General features: G+C 43.5%; 1 protein-coding gene across 2 annotated transcripts; it reads left to right on the top strand.

Annotated features, from left to right (window-relative positions):
* The first annotated feature begins 1,060 nt into the window (after positions 1 to 1,060).
* Positions 1,061 to 21,624, top strand: LOC130116605 (protein orai-2-like). 2 transcript variants are annotated; one of them, XM_056284567.1, is made up of 3 exons: positions 1,061 to 1,317; positions 18,190 to 18,425; positions 18,924 to 21,624. In XM_056284567.1, exons 2-3 carry the CDS (start codon positions 18,195 to 18,197, stop codon positions 19,542 to 19,544), a joined length of 852 nt encoding a protein of 283 aa, XP_056140542.1. In that variant the 5' UTR covers positions 1,061 to 1,317; positions 18,190 to 18,194; the 3' UTR covers positions 19,545 to 21,624. The 2 variants fall into 2 exon arrangements, with proteins under 2 accessions (XP_056140542.1, XP_056140543.1); XM_056284568.1 differs by lacking the exon at positions 1,061 to 1,317 and having other exon boundaries at positions 18,335 to 18,425; positions 18,928 to 21,624.
* The last annotated feature ends 2,269 nt before the right edge of the window (positions 21,625 to 23,893 follow it).

The following is a 23,893-nucleotide window of genomic DNA, read 5'->3' on the forward strand; positions in this document are numbered from 1 at the left end:
ATCTGAGGGTTGTTCCAAATGTATCACATGCATGTGTATCAATGCCTGTAAACGTTCCAGAATCCACTGAGAAAGTTGTGCAGCAAGGATCCAGTGAGACTGCTCCCTCCTCAGTTGCTGAGGGTGTCCAGAGGCCGCAGCGACATGTGAAGCCGCCTGATAGGTTAAATCTGTGAGAACCCAGTTGTTGTTATAACAATGTCATGTTGAAAAGATGTAAAAAAAAAAAGAAGAAAAAAGAAATGTTGTTGTACTGTAAACGTACTGGGTTCAGATTTCAGGGGAAGAGTGTAGTGTATGGAGATACACACGAAAGCAAATGTTTTTATTTGCAGTAATATGTATTTTATGTTTGACCTCTGACCCTCGATGTCTATTGGTTGTGTATGTTGTATAAATGTACGCGCGCCACTCTGGTGCGCGGCCCTTGGAAGAAGACAGAGCAAGAGGGTCACTCATGTGTTTTCGTGCCTGCTTTTAACGCAGTCGTTTTGTAATGTTACTACGGTCTAGCAAATAAAAGAGGAGGACCAAGATACATCTTGATCGTTGTATAATTCCGTTATCCTGTAGATACATGACAACGACCACACTGTCGTTACACTGTGACTTTTTGGAAAGATTTTGCTCATTACATTCGTTGTAACATTTCTGTCCAATTTTCTTTACTCTACATGGATGTGCCGTTTGTTTTCTATGATGTATGCAATTCAGAACAAAATCTTTTTTTTTTTGTTGCCGGTGTTGAACTCCGCCTGATGACGTTTGAGACGCTATGTGGCGGTGGTGAGCCCTGATATACGTAATAGTACCGACTTTATTAATTCTTATTGTAACTTCACAGCACATCGTCACTCTCAGCAGGTAAGGGAATGCGAAAGTAATTATGGCATAATAGGAAGCAAAGTAGGCAACTGAAAGCACGCGAACCTAGAAGCAATCGTTTCCCATTCCAGTTCATTTGTCCCATGAGCTGGACTACAGCTGAGCCCGGAATTACGTACATGGTATGAAAGTGACGCACCACTTCTGCGGTCTGTCGCGCTTGCTCTGGGCCACATATCACGGAAAAGAACCTTCTTCGGCGTTTACACAGACTGAATAAATTAAGTGGAAAAGATTGGTGGCCATTTTCAGATCGTTGTTAAATAATGGGTCCGCGGTGTTTCCTATTGCTGGTTTAAGCGTTTTAAGGGCGGAAGTTGCTCAACCAAAACATTTGTACGTGTAACGTAATTTTTCATTGGCTTGTGCAGCACAACAGAAATCCGCCAAAGGATCTGTAAGCAGTTATTTTCTGGGAACATTTGCAGTCAGGTAAGATGTAATATTAATGACGAGCTTCAACTTTACAGGACGTGCATTAATTAGACACGCGAGTTGCAGGAGTCCATGTCCGGCAGCTGGGTGAAGCCACGTACAGGTTATCGCCACAAACGTTAAACCGAGGCTGATTTGAGAGACTAATAGCCATTTTATGAACCACAATATTTAACGTTAACAATTAGCATTTTTCCTTCCGGCTTATCACTTAAATGTAACGTCTTAGGACAGCCGCCTACTTACTAGCTACTGACGGTTTATGCTGAAAGGTGCACAATACGTGCAAATGTAATTAGCTGTGCCACATCTAGCCTATCGGCTCATGACGCCAACAACAGGCGTGTTTTGCCACAAGGCACCAGTCAGTGTTTTGTTTTTTTCGGGCTGCAGGACGACATTAACTGTTACCCCCGAGTGAACCTGTGTCCCACCGAAACTATAAATGTCGAGCTAGTTAATACTTTCAAACTGATCTGGTGCCTCGTGCTATGCGACTGTCTGTCTGGGATACCTCCCTGGCGCAGAAACCCGTAATGCGATTTTTAGGGGTTGTGGTTAATGTTAAAAACAACGTTGGCTGGGGAAGATGCGGGGTTGCATCTGAAACCACCTACTAGCATTGGTTACCGCACAGTAGCTTATAGCCTCCTTCAGTGCGCGTGCGCTCTCCCGGACTACACATCGGTATCCTTGTGGGCTGTGACCGGCTGCAGACTGCAGTGTGCATAGTGTAACGACCCTCACTTGTGCAGGTGTTTGTGATAGAGATTCAGACCAGGGGTTCCTAACAGTGGCTTTTATTGCCTGCATTCACAAATGAAACAACAATCCATGAGATTTCTGCTGCAACGCGACTGCATACAAGTCTCCAGCGGAGATGGTCTAGCTCTCAGGTACGGGTAGCGCAAATGCCCAAAATGTGTCAAAGTGAAAGTGAATAGACAAACAGTCGCGCAGCCTCATATCTAACCTTAGTGAATGCGGTACAACATCTGGGGTTTACACAAACCATCAAAAAGCATTGGATTACAATAACATGTTAAACTACACATTTTGGGAGAATTCACTTTATCTGAGTGAGGTCATTTTCAACTCTGTTACAATAGCCCACCTAATACTTCCGTGACTGTTAATCCGACTCGCAGAAATGCCCTCATTTCGATTTATTTCTTTTACCAAATTGTATCAGCGGCGAATTGCGCAAGAATGACGAAGGCAATCTGCTCGTTGGTGTAGATTTGCCTAAAAAGTGAACTCACCAAGCAGTCAGTCAGCTTTGCGCCTTTGGGCTACATGCGATAGTCACACGGAAAGAAAAATATTTGAAAAACATTTTCATTATGTGTGCCCTGTGATGCCTTGCCCTGTATGCACTATGTCGGGCTCTGTGACGGCCTGGCGGCCTGTCCAGGGTGGGATGTCTCCCCGCCTGCCGCCCAATGACTGCTGGGATAGGCTCCAGCATCCCCGCGACCCTGACAGCAGGATAAGCGGTTTGGATAATGGATGGATGGATGTCAGTATTCATTACAAACATGTAGAAACTGACCACTTCATATATATAGATAAATATATTTGAAATGTATTAGTAGTGCATTGGAAATGCATGTCCACGATTTATGTGAAATCTGGTTATGCATTTCTTACATCCTCGAGACACGGGAGAAAGAAGTTTTGAATTTTCTTTTTTCTACAGCATCTAAGTCTTTAGGATGAAGTGTCCGCTTAAAATGTTACGAGTATTTTTTGAATCGTCTAGCCTACACACCTCTTTAACCCACACAATCAATAGCTAAACATTTTTATTTTGAAAAAATAGCATATTTAGAGTATTGATGGAAATGGAAATGGATTGATGGAAGAATGGAAATCTCTGTTGGGTTATGTGATGCTAAATTTAAAAAAAAAAGCCTCTGAAGCCTTCATATTAGTTTTGGCTCACAGTGGACGACAGGCCCTTTCTTCCTGAACAATCTGCTCTTCCTCAGTTAATGCTTCCTCTGAGCTCTCATCCTCTGCCTCAAACACTGCCTGTGGCTCCTTGTCGTCTGACAAGTCAATGTCTGAGTCTCAAAGATTTTTTTTTGGATTCTCTCTGCCTTGGCCAGTGTCAGTCAGTGAGCTGTCTTTTACACTCATTTATTCGTTATTATTTATAAATTATTCATTTATTAGGTACACTTGTCTAGCACTGGGTAGAACAGCCTGGAGGGTAGTACCTCCAGAGCAGCCTTAACTCTTCAGAGCATAGTTTCAACAAAGTATTGGAAACATTTCATAGAGATTTTGGTCTATGATGATTGGATAGCATCACACAGTGCCTGCAGATTTATCAACCTCACGTTCCACCTCCTCCCAAAGGTAGGGCTGCGTGATAATGGCTCAAATAATTATCACCATTATTTCGCTTGATGCTGTAATCTTGATTATCATGATTTTTCATACATTTTGGGGGACAGAATTGTTTTATGGGTGGCACAGTGGTTAGCATGGTCACTTCACAGAAAGAATGTCCTGGGTTTGAAACCTGGAGTAGGCCAACCTTGGGGGTCATCCTGGGTCGTCTTGTGTGTGGAGTTTGCATGTTCTCCCCATGTCTGCCTGGGTTTCCTCCTGGTGCTTCGGTTTCCTCCCACAGTCCAAAGACATGTAGGTCAGGTGAATCGTCCATACTAAATTGTCCCTAGGGGTGTGTGTGTGTGTGTTGGGGGGCCCTGTGATGGCCTGGCGGCCTGTCCAGGGTGTCTCCCCACCTGCCGCCCAATGACTGCTGGGATAGGCTCCAGCATCTCGCGACCTTGAGAGCAGGATAAGCGGTTTGGGTAATGGATGGAATTGTTTTATTAATCTTCAGCATTTTAAGTCAACAGAAAACTTGTTTTCACATTTATAATGTATTTTGTAAACATTCAAAATCTTCAAATCAAAATAATACTTTCTTCACACAAGAGCAAGCTAAACCCAGTGTGAATAATCGCCCCCCCCCCCCCCAGCCATGATCAATTAATTGTGGAACCCAATATCGAAATCACAATTAATATAATGTGTAGCCCTACTCAAAAGTTTTCTATTGGATTGAGATTTGGGGACTCCAGCTAACTGGAGTCCGCTGAAGACACTGTCATGTTGGTGAATCCAGCTTGAGATGATGCAACATGGTACATTGCTGGAAGTACACATTGGAAAGTGAAGACTGTAACCATAAAGGGCTATACATGTTAGCAACAGCGCTCAGGTACACTGAGACATGAAAGTAATGCTCAGCTGGTATTATTGTGTGCCAAGACGATATTCCTGATACCATCATGTCACCACCACCAGTCTGTACTATTTGACACAAGGCCGGATGGATTCATTAATTCAAGCTTTTCACACCAAATTCTAACCCTGTCATCTGCATGTTGCAGGAGAATTTAAGATTTGTCAGAACCAGGTCCCATTTTTCCAGTCTGCAATAGTCCAGTTTGAGCACGTACCCATATTAGCTAATTTCCCTGTTCTTAACTGACAGGAATGGAACCTGCCATGGTCTCCTGCTCCTGCTTGTTAGATCACACATCTTCACCATTTTAAACGTTTGATGAACAACAACTGAACCTCTTGACCATGTCTGCATGCTTTTTATACTGAATTGCAGCCACATGATTCTCTGTTTTGGTTATTTGCGTAACAAGCTGATCTACATAACTTAGTGGTCACTGAAATGTATTTTTATAGTTAGTAAATGTTGATGTCATCTACAGAGAACAGAATTCTAATAGAATAAAACACAACACAAACTGGGGCGGTTTGCAACCAAGTGTGAAATGGCCGGGATAAGAGTCAGCACCTCCAAGTCTGAGACCATGGTTCTCTACCGGAAAATGGTGGATTGCTTCCTCTAGGTTTGGGATGAGGTGTTGCCTCAAGTGAAGGAGTTCAAGTATCTCGGGGTCTTGTTCATGAGTGAGGGTAGGATCGAGCAGGAGATTGACAGGCGGATTGGTACAGCAGCAGCAGTAATGCAGATGTTGTACCGGACCGTTGTGTTGAAGAGGGAGCTGAGCCTGAAGGCAAAGCTCTCAATTTACCAGTCAATCTTCATTCCAACCCTCACCTATGGTCATGAGCGTTGGGTAGTGACCGAAAGGAGATCGTGAATACAAGTGGCTGAAATGAGTTTCCTCTGTAGGGTGTCTGGGGTCAGCCTTAGAGATAGGTTACCACTTACCTAAACATTTTTGAAGACAAATTACACCCTTCGTGGCAAAGGTATTCCCTGATTTAGATTATTTAGATCATGTGACGCAATGAGTCTGCATCATTAAACTAAGGCCTTGCTAGCCAGCCTGCTCATTAGTTTAAGGAAATGGGAAAATGCAAGTTTAACAACAAATGGCTTAAGAATAATGATTACTCATGGTAGTTAAAGCCGGTGCATGGAAATGCTTACGAAGCAAACTGCGCTGTATGTTTTAAGGTGTTTCAAACTTGGGACAATGGGGATCAAGGCAGTGGAATGGCACATACAGAGTGGGAAGCACAGAGATTTAGAGCCCACCAGCAGACTCCCAATTGCCCATTCCTGCTCCACACTTTCCACCACTAGCAAAGTTGTTACCATGGGAAATCCATAGCCAACAATGTCATCATCGGACCTCTGCACAAACACTCAGAGCAGAGGTGATGGGTGCTGAGGATGTTGACAAGCCACCACAGGTCATACAACCTCATACCAGTATTTATTAAAAAAAAGTAATACAAGTTTGTGAATTTATTAGCCAATCCCATGCTTCTGTCTACTGCATACTCCTTTTAAAATAACAATGACAGCACAAACCCTCTACCTCCACCCCCAAACCCCTGTATATGGTTTGATTCTTTGCACTTAGTATCAAACCACAAAATCATAAAAAAAAATCGATTCGAAAGCGTGTTGGGTTGTAAAATAAATTTGGGTCCAGGTGAAAGTAAAGCAGCAATAGAGTATCAGCTATCACATTTGAGTTTGAGGTAGGGCATCTATGAAGGCTCCCCAGATCTTCCTAAACATTGTAGAGGATCCTCCCTGGAGTACAGTATGATGTTAATTCATCCAGTGTCTTTGTAAGGGAGTTCGGTCGGATTTTCAGTTTATTGAAATGCATCTTTTTCCCAGCGGTACTGGCAAGTAAAATGAAGTGCTTAACAGAGTTGTTTGTTTTCAATAGGTTCAAATCTCCTAGGATCCACAGTTTAGGATCCTATGGAATATTCTTTTCTATAATATCTGAAGTAGTTTTTGTAATATAATTCCAAAACTTTGTAATCTTCGGGCAGTGTCAGAAAATATGTACAAGTTATGTATTGGGGCGCCCCGGTGGCTCACCTTGTAGAGCACATACCACATAATAATAATAATAATAATAATAATAATAAACTATTTGTATAGCACCTTTCATACATAAAATGCAGCTCAAAGTGATTTACATTAAAAACAGGGGAAACAAGACTCAACAACAATACAGATAAAATAAGTTAAGAATAATAAAACACAGACCTAGGCAAAAATCATAAAACAAGGCAAGAAATAAAACCACAGTACAAGATAAAAAATAGGAATAAAAAGAAATATAAAGTGGAATTAATTAAAAGCAAGAGCATAAAAATGGGTCTTGAGCTGATTCTTAAAACTATCCATGGACATTGCTTCTCATATTTGCTGGGGGAGTCTATTTCAAGCCGTCGGTGCATAAAAACAAAATGCTGCTTCGCCATACTTTTTGTCGTTCATTCTAGGGACATTGAGCAGGCCAGCACCAGAGGCTCTAAGAGAGCGGCTTGGAACATGATCAGATAAGCAGTCAGATAGGTATGAGGGTGCTAAACCATGTAGAGCTTTAAACCAAAGTAAAATAATTTTAAAATCAATCCTCAATGCTACAGGAAGCCAATGTAAAGATGCTAAAACTGGGATAATGTGATCTCTCATCCTGCTTTTTGTTACGACCCTTGCTGCTGCGTTCTGTACTGGTTGTAGCCTATCAATACTCTTTTGGGTAAGCCAGTAAGAAGTGCATTGCATAGTCTAGATGCAAAGAGATAAAAGCATGCGTCACCTTTTTGGCGTCTTCCAGGGAGAGGTAGGGTCTAATTCTAGCAATATATTTTAGGTGAAAAAGGCACCCTTTGTAACATTGTTAATATGTGATTTAAAATCCAACTCAATGATGACACCCGGGTGTTTTACTACAGTCTTATTCTGTACAGCCAGACTTTCCATTCTACTTGATATCATTTCCCTGTGTGTATTAGTACCTATAATGAGAATTTCTGTCTTGTCTTCATTCAATTTGAGAAAGTCTCCACTCATCCATTGTTTAATACTAGACAGACAATTCATCAAGGGATTGAGAGCATTGGGGTCATCTGGCGCTACAGATAAATATAACGGAGTATCATCAGCATAAAAATGAAGATTCACTCCATGATCACAGATAATTTTCCCCAAGCAGCAGCATGTACAGGCAGAACAATAAAGGACCAAGAATGGAACCATGCGGAATACCGTAGAAAATTACGTTTGTCCGAGACATGGTCAGAAAGACTGACAAAATAGCTTCTGCCAGTAAGATAAGTGTAGAACCATGATAGGGCAGTGCCTGAAAGGCCAATCCAATTCTCAAGGCGGTCTAGAAGTATATCATGATCGACTGTATCGAAGGCAGCCGTCAGATCAAGGAGTAAAAGAATGGAAACATTTTTATTTTCAGCGCTCACTCTGAGATCGTTGACTACTTTTACAAACACTGTTTCAACACTGTGTCCTTTTCTAAAACCGGAATGAAATTTATCATGAATGTTGTTTTCATGTAAAAACCCATCCAATTGTTTATATACTGTCTTTTCCAAAATCTTGCCCAGAAAAGGCAGATTAGAAATAGGCCTGTAATTGCTCAGCACTGACAGATCAAGATTATTTTTCTTGCGTAAGGGCTTTACTATAGCTGTTTTCAGTGAATCAGGAAAGATACCTGATTCTAAAGAACAGTTTACAATATCCAAAACATCACCAATCAAACTATCTAAGACCTCTTTAAAAAAGGCAGTGGGAATTGCATCCAGAGAGCAGGTGGATGACTTCATCTGCAAGATGGTGTTACGACTTTCCTCTTCACTAATCTTGCAAAAGGAAATTACCGAGAGTTGTTACTAGCAGTTTGACTGTTTGGATTAACAACCTTATGCATGATATCTGCTCGGATATTAATGATTTTATTACCAAAGAATGATGCAAACTCATCACATTTTGATTTAGATGCAGGGCATAACTGCTCATGAGACTGGGGAGGATTTATAAGGCGATCGATTGTGGAAAATAAGACTCTGGAGTTGTTCCTGTTTTCATTTATAATGCTAGAGAAACAAGCCTGCCTTGTGCAGCGCAGAGCTTTGTTATAAACAAATAAAGATGTTCTAAAAATCTCGCCATGGATTTTAAGCTTTTTTCCACATTCACTCTGCTCTACAGCAGTCCCTCTTGAGCAAACGTATTTGCTGAGTCTTCCAGGGCATTACTGTAGTCTGTGATTTTTTTCTTAGTTTTCATAGGAGCCACTATGTCGAGAGCTGACTCTGGTTTAAAGTTGAAGTGGTTAACTTTATCATGCACTGAGGAAATATCAGCTGACAGAGGAAGACTGCGCAGGTGATGAGGGAAGTTAATTGTAACAATAGGAACTATTGTTAGGAACCATTGTTTAGTTCCTTGTTTACACAGGGGTCGTTTAGGTTGTTGCACCTGGAATAACGGACCGAGCATGATGCATAACCTTACGTGACGAAGTTATTATTAAAGTTTATAGCCCCGTGGGGTTGAAACGAGTTGTAACGTCTCATTAGTAGAAGGAAACAACACACTTTAACATGGTGGCAGCGGCGGACGACTCGGTTTGAAGTTTGTTGCGGAAAAGTTTCTAGGAGCGGGAGAGTGGTTAGTGTTCCTAAGCAACGTTCAGTATATGTTAGCATTAGCTGCTAGCGTGAGACTGCCGTGTGACATGGATGGGCTTAAACCACCGCAAACGTTATGTCTGGACTCAAGCAACCTTTCGAGGACATGGAAGACCTGGAGGGACGAGTTTGCTCTGTATGTGGATTTAGCCATGGCTGACGCCGATGACAAACAGAGGGTGAAACTGTTCAGCTATCTTGTCGGGGAGAGCGGCAGGGAACTTATGGACACGTTACTGGGCGACACACCGAAGGATGCATGGATGTTAGATGACGTTATCAAGAAGTTTGATGATCACTGCGACCCCAGCGTTAACGAGACTGTGGAACATTATCGTTTTTTTACAAAAAACCAGGGCACCAGTGAAAATATAGACCATTATGTCATGGAACTGAGAGTGTTGGCAAGAACATGCAACTTTGGGACAGTGAGAGACTCGCTCATTCGGGATCGGATTGTGTGTGGAGGTAACAACACAATCGTAAGAGAAAGACTGCTCCGAGAGAAAAACTTGACACTGGACACATGTTTGCAGCTGTACAGAGCCGCTGAGCTCTCAAAGGACAATGTGAAAACCATCTCGGGATCGATGGTGGAAGAGGTACATGCAGTGCAAGGAGCACAGTATCGGAAACAGACGAGCAACACTGTGGAGTGCAGATATTGTGGAAAAACGCATGAGAAAAGTAAACAAAAGTGCCCAGCGTTTGGGAAGAAGTGCACAAAGTGTGGAAGAGAGAACCACTTTGCAGCAAAATGCAGAGTAAAACCGGAACTAAGGAAAAAGAAATATGTGAGTAAAATAACAACTGAATCTGAGAGTGATGAATATGAAGATATTATCACCTGTGTAAAAGAAACTGAGAAAATGAAGAAAACTCAGCTTCTCTATGCTGGCATGCTTCTAGGCAAGGACATGATCAAATTCCAAATAGACTGTGGTGCCAGTTGCAATATCATCCCAATTAACCTGCTGAATCCAGATGCCAAATTAGAACACACGAAGAGTGTACTAGTAATGTACAATAAAACCAAATTAAAACCACTGGGAAAATGTAAAGTGAAAATAAGAAACCCGAGAAACAACAAGCTATATCGCTTAGAGTTCCAGGTGGTGAATGCAGCTGGTACAGTGCCTCTGCTGGGTAGGAGAGCCAGTGAGGCCATGAAATTGATAAAAGTGCAATATAAAAACATCATGACAATAGACAGTATTTTCACAACAGAAACAACAACAGGACAGTGGATAATGGGACAAATTAAAGATGAGTATGCTGATGTGTTCATTGGCGATGGCTGCCTCGAGGGAAAATACAAAATAGAGGTGGACAGCACAGTGAAACCAGTACAGCTGCCAAAGAGGCGGGTCCCAGTCGCCATGATGAAACCACTGAAGGACGAGCTACAAGACCTACAGCAAAGAGGGATCATAACACCTGTGGAATGCAGTACAGATTGGATCAGTGCAATGGTGGTGGTACAGAAACCAAGTGGGAAACCAAGAGTGTGTATCGATCCCAAGCCTTTGAACAAAGCTCTAAAGCGCAGTCACTTCCCACTGCCAACCATTGAGGACATTTTACCGGACTTGTCAAAAGCAAAAGTGTTCACAGTGTGTGATGTCAAGAGTGGATTCTGGCATGTGCAGCTGGAGGAGGAGTCCAGCTATTTAACAACATTTGCCACTCCATTCGGACGTTACAGGTGGCTGAGGATGCCAATGGGGATAAGTCCGGCCCCAGAAATCTTTCAGAGAAAGCTCACACAAGCGCTGGACGGTGTACCGGGCTTGTACATTATAGCTGACGAGGTACTGATCACAGGCCAAGGGGAAACACAGGAGGAAGCTGAGCGTGACCATGATGGAAAACTGAGACTGTTTCTTGAAAGATGCAGACAAAAGAACATCAAGCTGAACAAAGACAAATTCAAGCTGAGACAAAAGGAGACCACATACATTGGACACCGCCTGACGGCTGATGGACTCAGGGCGGATCCAGAGAAAGTGCTTGCCGTTGAGAAGATGCCGGCACCGACTGATGTGAAAGGAGTGCAAAGGCTGCTAGGTATGGTAAATTATCTAGCCAAGTTTTGTCCCCACCTCTCAGACCAGTGCATAGTGTTGAGAGATTTGACACACAAAAACAGGGAGTGGAACTGGACAGCACAGCATGAGGAGGCTTTCCTCAAATTGAAAGAGACTATAGCAAAGGTCCCAGTACTGAAATATTACAACCCAGATGAGGAACTCACAGTGCAGTGTGACGCTTCAGACACAGGTTTAGGCGCAGCGCTCATGCAGATGGGTAAGCCAATAGCATTTGCAAGCAGAGCACTCACTCAAACAGAGCGTGGGTATGCACAAATAGAAAAGGAGTTCTTAGCAATGGTTTTTAGCATGGAAAGATTTCACCAGTACACATGCGGCCGAAAAGTGACGGTGCAAAGTGATCACAAGCCGTTGGAAACAATAGTGAGAAAACCTCTACTAAGTGCACCCAAAAGGCTGCAGGGAATGATGCTGCGCATACAAAAGTATGATCTAGATGTAGTATATGTGCCAGGTAGAGACATGCTGCTAGCAGACACTCTGAGCAGAGCTTATCTTCCTGAGAGTGCACCGGATGCAGAACTAGAGACTGTCAACATGGCACAACACTTACCTATCGCAGCAGACAGGCTACATGATATACGATCTGCCACAAAAGAGGATGAAACACTGCAGCTTCTCATCAAAATGATGCAGCAAGGATGGCCTGACGATAAGTCAAAAACACCAAGGGAAATCAAGCCCTACTTCTCATTCCAAGATGGAATAGTGTTCAGGAGTGAGCGCACTGTCATCCCTGATGCATTGAGGAAAGACATCACTTGCCGCCTACACGCATCACATCTGGGTGTGGAAGGATGCCTACGGAGGGCTAGGGAGTGTGTCTATTGGCAGGGCATGAACGACCAAATAAAATCATATATAGCAAAGTGTGACATCTGCAGATCAATGGACATTAAACAACAAAAAGAAACGCTAATGTCACATGATGTGCCAAGCAGGCCGTGGGCAAAGGTGGGCACGGATCTGTTCATGTTTGAAAACAAAGACTACCTCATAATTGTTGATTTTTTCTCATATTTTTGGGAAATAGATTACCTGGCAGATACCAAGTCAACCACAGTGATACGGAAGCTGAAAGCTCATTTTGCCCGCCAAGGTATCCCAGATATTGTAATCTCGGAGAATGGCCCACAGTATTCGTCACAAGAATTCCAGAAGTTCAGTCGACTGTGGGGATTTCAACATAAAACCTCATCACCAGGTTACCCACAAAGCAACGGCAAAGCTGAGTCAGCTGTTAAGACAGCAAAAAGACTCTTGCTCAAAGCCAAGGCTGCTGGACGGGATCCTTATCTCGCCCTTCTGGACCACCGCAACACACCATCACAGGGTACTGATACCACACCAGCACAGCGGCTGCTCAGTCGCCGTACCAAAACACTACTGCCAACCAAGGCAAGCCTGTTACAGCCGAAAGTTGTGCAGGTGAAACAGGATTTACAAAATAACCAACAACGGCAGAGGGCATACTACGACAGGTCGGCTAAAGACTTGGACACGCTTGCCCCAGGTGAATGTGTGAGAGTTCAGCCTCTCGCACCCCACACTGGCTGGAGAGTGGGCAAGGTGCTGAGGCCGGTCGATAGGAGATCCTATGAGGTCCAGCTGCACACGGGTGGTGTCATCAGGAGAAATCGCAGACACCTCAGGCATGCACCAGGGGCAATCTTCACTGACACTATGGACATGGAGATCAGCAGCCCCAGTCAGCCAGAGAGTGTTGAACCTGGACATTCAGAGAGTGTTCCTTCTCGCAGTGTCTTAGCAGGAAACAAAACCAAGGACAGTGGTGACAGGGCCAACCCTGTTACCACCAGATCAGGCCGCTCTGTTGTGCAGCCGCAGCGATACAAAGACTTTGTGACCTCACATAGATGAATGGATCTGTAGCACTAATGGACTTTGGGGGGGGCATGAATGAAAAAGAAAAAAAAGTGAATCACAAATGTTGTGCAAATGTATTAAAGGTTCTAAAAAAAAAGAAGAAACTGAAAAGAGAAAGGATGTAACAATAGGAACTATTGTTAGGAACCATTGTTTAGTTCCTTGTTTACACAGGGGTTGTTTAGGTTGTTGCACCTGGAATAACGGACCGAGCATGATGCATAACCTTACGTGACGAAGTTATTATTAAAGTTTATAGCCCCGTGGGGTTGAAACGAGTTGTAACGTCTCATTAGTAGAAGGAAACAACACACTTTAACATTAATGACTGCAGAAGGACTAAGAAAACATGGTTTTATGATACACGCTGTGTTGTTTTTTTGCTAAGTCAGAGACAATCGTGTAAAAAAACAAACAGTAGTGATCTGATAAATCAGTATCAACAATCTTGTCAACAGAAATATTCAGGCCTCTAGAGATCACTAAATCTAGATTGTGGTCAAGGTTGTGGGTTGGCCCAACAACATGTTGAATAAAATCAAAGGGAAACAGAAGCTGTACAAACTCCATAGCTTTGCCGTCTGAGGCATTATCCACATGCAAATGAAAGTCCCCAGAAATTAGAATTCTGTCATAATTAGTAAAACAAATCGACAGTAGGTTTGATATTTCAAGTAAAAATAAGGCTGTATGCTTTGGGGGCCAATAAATAGTAACTAGTAACACAGAAGATTGACTTTCCAATAAGATCGCCTGATACTTGAAGGATGGGAAACTGCCTAGATGCAAGCACTTACCTTTAAAAACATCTGAGAAAATGGCTGCCAGTCCTCCACCTCTCTTACCCTCATGTATAGAGTGGATGAAACTGTAGTTTGGAGGAGAGGCCTCAGCTAGAAGGGCAGCTGCATCTGAACCAAGCCAAGTTTCTGTTAGAAGAATAAAATCTAGCTTCTGCTCACAGATGAGATCATTTATAGAGAAGGTGTTACTTGTAAGTGCCCTGATATTTAACAGGGCCAGGTTTAGCTTTTTATCATGGCTGGGCCTTTCTACAGGGTCAGGACATTTCAGAGGGACCAAATAAGACTATCTGCTCAGAACACTCTTTGCCCTGGTCTCCCTATTTGAGACAACAGCTGAGCACCAGTATCGTTTGGGTTGAGGCCATCCTTTTTCAGCAGGAGGGGTCTCGCCCAAAACAGGGCAAAGTTATTTACAAATTTAAGACCAGTAGCTGTGCAATAGTTTTGTAACCAGAGGTGGAGGGCATAAAGTCTAGAGGCTGAGTCCTAACCGCAGTGCCCTGGATTCAAATCCGGCTCAGGCCCTTTGCTACTAGTCATCCCCTCTGTCTCCCCTACCTTTCCTTTCTCTCTCGAGTATCAATAATAATTTAAAATTTTTAATTTGTAATTTTCGTGCATACGGGTGAGATTGTAGTTAAATTTATGCAGCTTTAACAGGTGTATATTATGTTCTGTGCAAGATATTGAATTGAATTAGTCTGTGCTTAGTGTAGATCAGAAACGTTTGAGCTTGTTCTAAAAATTTGTGCCAGTCAGCATCATCATATGAGCAATATAGATCCAACTCCCATTTGTGGGGTTCCCCCCATTTTCCCCCCAATTGTACCCGGCCAATTAACCCACTCTTCCGAGCCATCCCGGTTGTTGCTCCACCCGCCTCTACCGATCCAGGGAGGGCTGCAGACTACCATGATACATGTGGCATCGCCACATGTATCACCTGATAGTGAGGAGTTTCACCAGGGGGACATAGCACGTGGGAGGGTCAGGCTATTTCTTCCAGTTTCCCTCCCCACCAAACAGGTGCCCCGACCGATCACAGAAAGCGCTAGTGCAGCGACCAGGACACATACCCACATCTGGCTTTCCACCCTCAGACACGGCCAATTGTGTCTGTAGGGATGCCCGACCAAGCTGGAGGTAACAGGAATTCGAACCAGAGATCGCCGCGTTTGTAGCCATTTGTGTTTTTAAGAGAACTTTCATTTTCAGGCCCGTTATTGTTGAGAATATTGTAAATAGTTGAGGTTAGACTTCTGGTCGATGTACGTAAGGTGTTGAGCAACTGTTTCTCCAGAGGGGTCGCTTCCGGTATGCTAGGAAATCTATTTGGTGAGTTTGCTTTGACCCAGTGTCTGATTTGCAAGTACTTAAACATGTAGCGAATTCAGGGGGCAGCTCGGGAACCGCTGCAGCCGGGACGCAAACCCGGGTCTCCTGCACCACGGGTGACTACGTTAACGAGTTGACTAAAGGGTCTGACCCCTTAGCCAAGAGCTAAGCAAGTCTTTTTATCCATGCATGTTACACTACCCCCCTCCTTTGGGATAGGGCGTCCCCGGTCAGAACGTCCCAGCTGGGACGCGAACCCGTGGCTTCTGCACCACGGGCTACAACGTTAACCAGTCGACTTAAGGGTCTGACTCGTTAGCCAAGCGCTAACGTGTCTACTTAATTCGTGTACATTACACTACCCCCCTCCTTCCGGATAGGGCGTCCCCGGCCGGACCGTCACAGCCAGGACGCGAACTTGTGGCTCCCGCACCCCAGTCAACTAAAGGGTCCAACACGTTAGCCCTTAACGTGTCTACTTAATTCGTGTACAAAAGCTGGCCGAAGCTTTTTTTTTTTTTGTACACGAATTAAGTCGACATGTTAACTAGTTGACTAAAGGTTCGGACCCTTTAGTCGACTGGTTAACATAGTTTCCCAGGGTGTGGGAGCCATGAGTTCGCATCCCGGCTGTGACGGTCTGCCCAGGGACGCCCTTTTCCCGAAGGAGGGAAGTAGTGTAACGTACATGAATAAGACACGTTAGCTCTTGGCTAACGGGTAGGACCCTTTAGTTGACTGGTTAATGTAGTCGACCCGGGTTTGCTTCCCGGCTGCGGCGGTTCCCGCGGCTACCCCCCGAATTCGCTACATTGGTGTCAGAAGTGGGATGGTGCGATCGTGAAGGACCGTAAGGCCATCGGAAGCGTTTCCCGAAGGAGGGAGGTAGTGTAACGTGCACGGATAAATAGACTCGCTTACAGTTGCGCCCCCAGAAATTTCTCATAGGGGTGGCCAAATGGGGCCACTGAAAAACTTGGGGTGGCACACCAAAACCAGGGATAGTATTAGGGTGGCAGTGGTTACCCCTGGCCACCCCTTGGGGGCGCCACTGCTCGCTTAACTCTTAAGGGGTTGGACCCTTTAGTCGACTGGTTAACGTTGTCGCCCGCGGTGTGGAGTACACGAGTTCGCGCCCCGGCTGTGACGGTCCGGCAGGGACGCCCTTCCCGAAGGAATGGGGCAATGTAACAATCACGGATGAATAGCCTCGGTAGCCTTTGGCTAAGGGGTCGGACCCTTTAGTCGAGTGGTTAACGTAGTCGCTTGCGGTGCGGAATACATGAGTTCGCATCTCAGCTGTGACAGTCCGGCCGGGAACGCCCTATCCCAAAGGAGGGGAGTAGTGTAACGTGCATGGATAAATAGACTCGCTTAGCCCATGGCTAACGGGTCAGATCCGGCTGTGACGGTCCAGCCGGAGACGCCTTATCCTGAAGGAGGGGGGTATTGTAACGTACACGAATAAATAGACACGTTAGCCCTTGGCTAACGGGTTGGACCCTTTAGTCGACTGGTTAACGTTGTCGCCCGTGGTGCGGGAGACCTGGGTTCGTGTCCCGGCTGCGGCGGTTCCCGGACTGCCCCCCCCCCCAAATTCGCTACAACAGGTTGTGTTGAGGCAGATTGTATTTTCAGGACAATTGCTGGAAACTAGAGAATATACCTTCTGTGTATTATTCCAACTATTTCAAAGCCTTTATCTACCCAACTGTTGCACGTGCGGTCTGCTGTGGGATTTGGAATATATGGGTTGTTCCATAATGGAGTGTTTTCTAAAGAGCGACCCTTTAGATTCAAGTATGAAATCGGCCTCCTGCCATAAAACAAAAGTGTTTTGTATTATTGTGTTCTTTAGTTGTGCTCAGTTTGTTTTCATTACACAAAAAGGGAACTACATTCAGCGCAGTTGTTTGCGGTTGTTTTTTATTGATATCCATTTGCTTTCATTGTCTTCTGGATGTAACCAGGTCCATATAGGTGATGCAAGATATTTTTGGAAATCGGAGAAATTTAAACCACCTTTTGCATATGGCCTCTTTAGCATAGCAAGTTTGATTCCGGAAAGTTTCTTATGCCACAAAAAGGATGTCGTTGGCTTGTTTAGGTCTTTAAAAAATTTACAGGGACTTGAAAAGGAATGTGAAAAATGCTGCAGCCAGGCTGCTAACCAATACCAATCGTAGATGCCACATCATATTTTTTGATGGAAGTCCAGTGAAATTGTTGGTGATATAGCTCTGACTTTCATGATTTCCCAGCACATAAATGTCAAGTCATACTGCTTAATCAATCCCAAGACTAGGCAAACTCTGATCTCTGAAATATAGGGCATTTAAATACTCATCCTTTCCCAACTACATAGATGAGAGAGGCATCTTTGCTCTGTCACATGAAGTTGAATTACAGACATAGGCTATGAGTTTTAAAAAAAAGAAGAGACTATAACATTCTCCCATTAAAGTGGGTGTCAAAGCTTTATGTGCCTCATCTAAGGTTCTTCGTCCTCATTGAGTATTTGAACATTATTTGATAAAGTCTTAGTTACAGCCTCAGTTGGATCTCGTACCAGACTTTGTAATAGAATCTGAATGAACTTTACACTTGAGTGGATGTCCCATGGGAGATATCACTCCATACAAATTTAAGAACCACCAGCTCCATGTATGGAGCTTCTGTTTAGAAGGAATGGACATACATATGTGCAATGAATTTCCTTCGACCTATTCTTCCTTCTCTTCTGCTATGCCCATTAGTGACTATGAGCAGTGAGCTCAATGTGCCGATGGGCTCCCCAACCCCAGGGGCCTCAGAGCGAATGCAGGATGATGGGGGAATGGACTATAGAGATTGGGTGCGGCGCAGTTACCTGGAGCTAGTTAGTTCCAACCACCACTCAGTGCAGGCCCTGTCTTGGAGGAAACTCTACTTGAGTCGGGCCAAGCTGAAAGCTTCAAGCAGGACATCTGCGCTGCTCTCTGGATTTGCAATGGTGAGTTATGTACACTTTTGGAAAGATTGAATAATGTGGTTTGTCAGAATGAGGGATTATAATGACAGTTTAACACCAAGTGAGCTGCATTCAGTCACAAATAATGAGTTAAGTATATTTTGACTTTTTGAATGAATTTCCCAAGAGCTTCTTCAGAAGAGCAGGATTTATTTTTGTGTTGGCAGAAATAAATATCTAATATTGTTTGATGATGTTTTAAAAAGAAGTCTGACTCCCTGGGAGAAATTAAGGATGTTTTTCAATTTATTATTAATGGTATTATTCCCTCCCTAATTCCCAGAGTGCATGCAATCCTGGTAGGGAAGCACTGGAGATACTTTTGAGTATGCTCAGCATGCCCCCTTTGACTACAAACGTTGGACTGAAGTTACAAATTGTGTAGCAAAGGCTTTCCATCATTATGGCACGTACCAGGGCCTAATGGGAAATCAGAGGAAGTGATTCTGTATGGTAATACTAAAGTTCTCTCTGTCTTAGGTAGCTATGGTGGAGGTGCAGCTGGAGATGCAATACAACTATCCACGTGTACTCCTCATTGCCTTCAGTGTGTGCACTACAGTGCTGGTTGCTGTTCACCTCTTTGCCCTTCTAATAAGCACCTGCATCCTGCCCAACGTGGAGGCAGTCAGCAACATCCACAATCTCAACTCCGTCAGTGAATCACCTCATGAGCGCATGCACCATTATATTGAGTTGGCCTGGGGCTTCTCCACAGCATTGGGCATCCTCCTGTTCCTGGCTGAAGTGGTGCTCCTTTGTTGGATCAAGTTTTTGCCTGTAGACTCAGGTGGGGCCAACCAGGTGGCCCTTGCAGCTGCTGAGTTGGCTCTTGCTACATTGAACTGCAGTACCACCTTAGGTAGCAGGGAAGTAAAGCCTCCAAAGCCCACTGCATCCGTGAAGCACAGCGGCTGGCAGGCTGCACTGGCCTCCACCATCATTATGGTCCCGGTTGGGGTGATCTTTGTTGTGTTTACCATCCACTTCTACCGCTCCCTGGTGCGCCACAAGACGGATCGGCACCACCAGGAGATTGAGGAACTGCACAAGATTAAGGTGCAGCTGGACGGCCATGAGAGAGGCCTACAGGCTGTGTGAAATTATGAATTATGAAATTTTCTCATGACCAGCTAAAAGGAAGTTTTAAGGAATTCCCTTCTTTGCCCATATTTATTAACCCTTTTTCCTCTTGGACATTTGTTCTTGGCATTGTTAATGACTTGCTTTGATTCCTGGGCAAACATAAAAGCTTGTCACTTTTTTAGTTTGGGTCTGTTAACTTATTAAGGTCATGGATGTGTTACAGCAGTGGTTCTCAATCAAGTCCTTAAGTTCATTACATTCACCTCTTGTTCCAGTTGTAAAAATTTCCTGACTGAAGGCTCCCTTCAAGGAACAACACATAAATCTAGTACCTGGCAGAATAGGAAACCAGCTGTACTGGTGATACCTGGGGACTGAAATGAGAACGTTGTTTTACAGGGTTCATGTGCTCGAGTGTTGTTGTCTTGTCTGGCACTACATTTTTGAATTTGTGAATTTGTGTGGGCTTTCAATTCTATGAACACTTCAAAAGTTTAAAAGAATAAGGGCTAATGTGTTCCGGTTCAGCTATCTTTGTCTCATCTCTGTGGGGTTTTTTTTTCTTCCAAAGGATGTAGTGAATACAGATAGGGCTTCTGAGTTTCCTATCAGGATTCAGATTTTTTTTGTGTGAAAAAAACCTGCTTGTTGTCACCTGCTAAGGTTTATACAACCAAGTGTGTGAACAACACACAACTAAAGGCGCTCACATAGTCTATAAGTACAAGGCGCATACACTGCGGACGGACCACACCTTTTCATAGTCTTTTCATAGTCTAGTTGTACCAACGCATACCCAAGGCCTACATTTCCCACAATCTTTGCGCGTCGTTTTCCTTTTCCGCCGAAAGTTGCAGACTGTAAACAACATGGCGCTGTCCTCGGATGGGGAAGAAGAGCTGCTCTGTTGCCAGGCTATGTTGGAAAGACAAACCTCTCGGAGATGGTATGTTCGATCACTTAACGAAGGGAGGGATAGAGAGGGGAAGTTCAGCATGTTGGTGAGATATATGAGGAGTACGGATGAGGAAGAACATCGTCTCCATATTGTATAAAAGTTGTAAATCCACGAAGAAGAAACTAAAGAAGTTTTCCGGCGCTACACGAAATGCATGTGGATCTGAAACAGTTTCATGCCGAACCATGTTTTGTGTGACACTGGTATGCGAACGCTAGATACGCGCGGTCACAAAAATTGAGTTTCGCGCAGACCTGGGCAGGCGGACGTACACTGAGGTCCACTATTGCATAATTTTAGCCCACGTGGACCCCAGCGGAGTACGGTCCATGTATGGTATGTCAAGACTATGAACTGGCCTTAAGTGTGGTATGTGGATCAGGGTGGAGAAGGGCAACATGGGAATTTTGGCTCTGGTTGGTAATTTTCTCATAACTGCCAGTTGAAGGTCTAATTCTAAATGTATTGTTATCTAGTTGTCTGGAAAAATAATGGCCAGCAAAACTGAATTTATTAATGTACTGGCCAGTGGATAAAAACGCCCGATGCCGTAAGAGGATCACATTTGTATATCTGAGGAACAAACACAATTTTTACACATTCACAATCAAACACAAGCCTTAACATAGGATGTTGGTCATTTGTTTGTCTGGAGAGGATATGTCGTCGTAAAGACCATATAAAAAGTGACAAATATGGAGCTGGTGCCTCAGTTTAAGGAACCGTTTACTTTATTCTTGCATTGCATTCTATATTCAGCATTGTGTTTCTACGTTGTTCTGTGCATGCCAATGAATAGAGAAATGCTTTTACAAAAGGATTTAACTTTTCTCAAATTGATTTACTGTTGTCAAAAACAAATTACTCACAGTTTAAAATTAGCATATCAGATGGACCTTGCATAATCAGATGGATAAACACGTAATGATTTTAAATAATACAGTGGCTAATAGATTGTAGGTACGGAGAAGCAAGCTGGAACAGTACCTTCTCCATATCCAAACACACGTAGGTATCCTCTTCACTTCTTTCATATTTACTGTGCTCATTGGATATAAAAGATCATATTAAAACAAGTTGTCCCTCCTAATCTCACTAAAACTGCTTACTGATGCATGTTGAAGTACTGACCTAAAAATATGCAGTAATAGTTAAACTTAATTTAAAAAAAAAATCAGTCAAATGTATTATGCATTTGACACTTTTTTCAGCAGATTTTGCATGACTGGTTATGCATAACCAGTCAGTATTCAGTGAGACTGTTTGCCTCTTGCAGCCTGACACATGTTGAAGTGACTGGGTTGTTTATCATGGCTCTTTAATGTTCTGTTCAGTGGTTGTGTGGAAGGGTTGGATGTTGGTAAGAATGACAACATTGTTGCTCATACTGACCCAAGGCATTTCAAAGATATCAGATATCTATGTTTGCAGGCCATGGGGGGAATAAAATATTTTTCACTTCCAGGAATAATATACAGGTACTCATGACATGGAGCTGTGCATTATCATGTGGAAATATGAGATGAAAGCAGCGGAGAGATTTCACAATAATGCACTTCACAATCTCATCAGTGTACCTGTGTGCATAGAAATTACACAGAAAAATGCAGCACACTAGTGCATGTCCATCACTTGCTGCCACACACAAGCTCATGCACACGGTCTGCCCTCTGCTGTACAGTGAAACTGGCAGTCAGTGCTCTGGGAGGTGATCTATCCTGTGTCCCACGTGGGCCTTTGCCTGTTAAAGTCTGAACTTCCCTGACAGGGCTTCTATGAATACATGTAGAAACTAACAGCTTCATCACATGGATAAGTGGCTGGTCTGTGGGTGAGGAAGCCTGATGGATCAGTCTTGATGGATCAGTCTTGGCCTTTCATAGTTACATAGGCAATTTTGTGGCTAAATGGATATGCTGTTTACAATTATTTGAAGCAATGTTGAAGGCAGCTTGAGGAGGAGAGATGACCATTCAATTATCTGGCAGCAACTCTTGGGTAAATGTCTGTAGTCAACATGCCAAACGAGCAACTACCTGCCTGACTGAAGACACATGAGTAATTGTCATGCTGTTTAATCATCAATGATCAAATGGATGGATTCTCTGTTCACTGACAGGGATGTAAGCCAAATTTGAAGATAAAACATTTTTGTTTACATGGAAAAGCTCTGTGATAATCTATTTCAGCTTAATAAATTTGGAACCAAGAATTAACAGGTACCATATTTTTTTCAGTATACTTCTGGAGCTCACTGGATCTGAATTCTGTTTGACGGTTGACTTGCATTTTTGGACATACTTCATAAAAATAAATGTGAACCTAGGGTGTTTATACAAAAGTCAGTAATTAGCTACCAATATATCCTTATCAGGAATTTTGTGTATGCAGATATACAATAAAAAGTTTCAATATTAATCAGAAACTACGAAAACAAGAAACTTGTGATCCATAGCTCTTTAAGTCATTTTGAATAACAGCAGAGCATTTGAAGTGGTGCTATGTGACCAAACGTATGGTACAAATATTACAATTCGTAATTTGCAGTATACATCACTTGCAGCAAGGTGTGTCAATGGAAAGAGCCCACAATTATTCTACCCATTGCCATCATGCTTTGAACTTTAATTCTTCATTCTTGAATATTTAGAGCTTTCGAGCAGGACGGCTGAGTTTTTATTCCAACGTTTTGCTGAGTGATCACAGTTTGTGATATTCCAAAATAAAGTTATGTTTTACATTTGTTAACAGGGCTAAATGTTATACCCCAAAGGGTGGTCAAAATAAGGTTGGTGAAAGTTGAATGCAGTATTCACAAGCGCAAAAGCTAACTTGAGTAACTGAATACATTAATGAAATCAGAAGTGATTTAAGTCCAAGTGATTAGGATTCTTTTGAAACTAGGCGTCCGGGTAGTGTAGCGGTCGATTCCATTGCCTACCTCCGGCTTTGTCAGGCGTCCCTACAAACACAATTGGCCGTGTCTGCGGGTGGGAAGTCGGATGTTGGTATGTGTTTTGGTAGCTGCACTGGCGCCTGTTCGGGGGGGAGGGGGAACTGGGGGAAATAGCGTGATCCCCCCACGCACTACGTCTCCCTGGTGAAACTCCTCACTGTCAGGTGAAAAGAAGCGACTGGCGACTCCACATGTATCGGAGGAGACGTGGTAGTCTGCAGCTCTCCCCGGATCGGCGGCGGGGGGGGGGGGGGGGGAGTAGTGATCGAGACGGCTCGGAAAAAAACTGGGGTAATTGGCTGTGTACAATTGGGGAGAAAAGGGGAACCTCCCCAAATTTTTTTTTATTATTTTGAATCCACAACTTTGTTTAGCTTGGCTTAGTGCTGGAATTGTTTTGTCAGTTCCTGGGACTATGGACTGAATTCTGAATTCAAAGAAGAAGATGTA

Source organism: Lampris incognitus, chromosome 8 (genome assembly GCF_029633865.1).
Source record: "Lampris incognitus isolate fLamInc1 chromosome 8, fLamInc1.hap2, whole genome shotgun sequence".
In the NCBI taxonomy this organism is placed as follows: domain Eukaryota; kingdom Metazoa; phylum Chordata; class Actinopteri; order Lampriformes; family Lampridae; genus Lampris; species Lampris incognitus.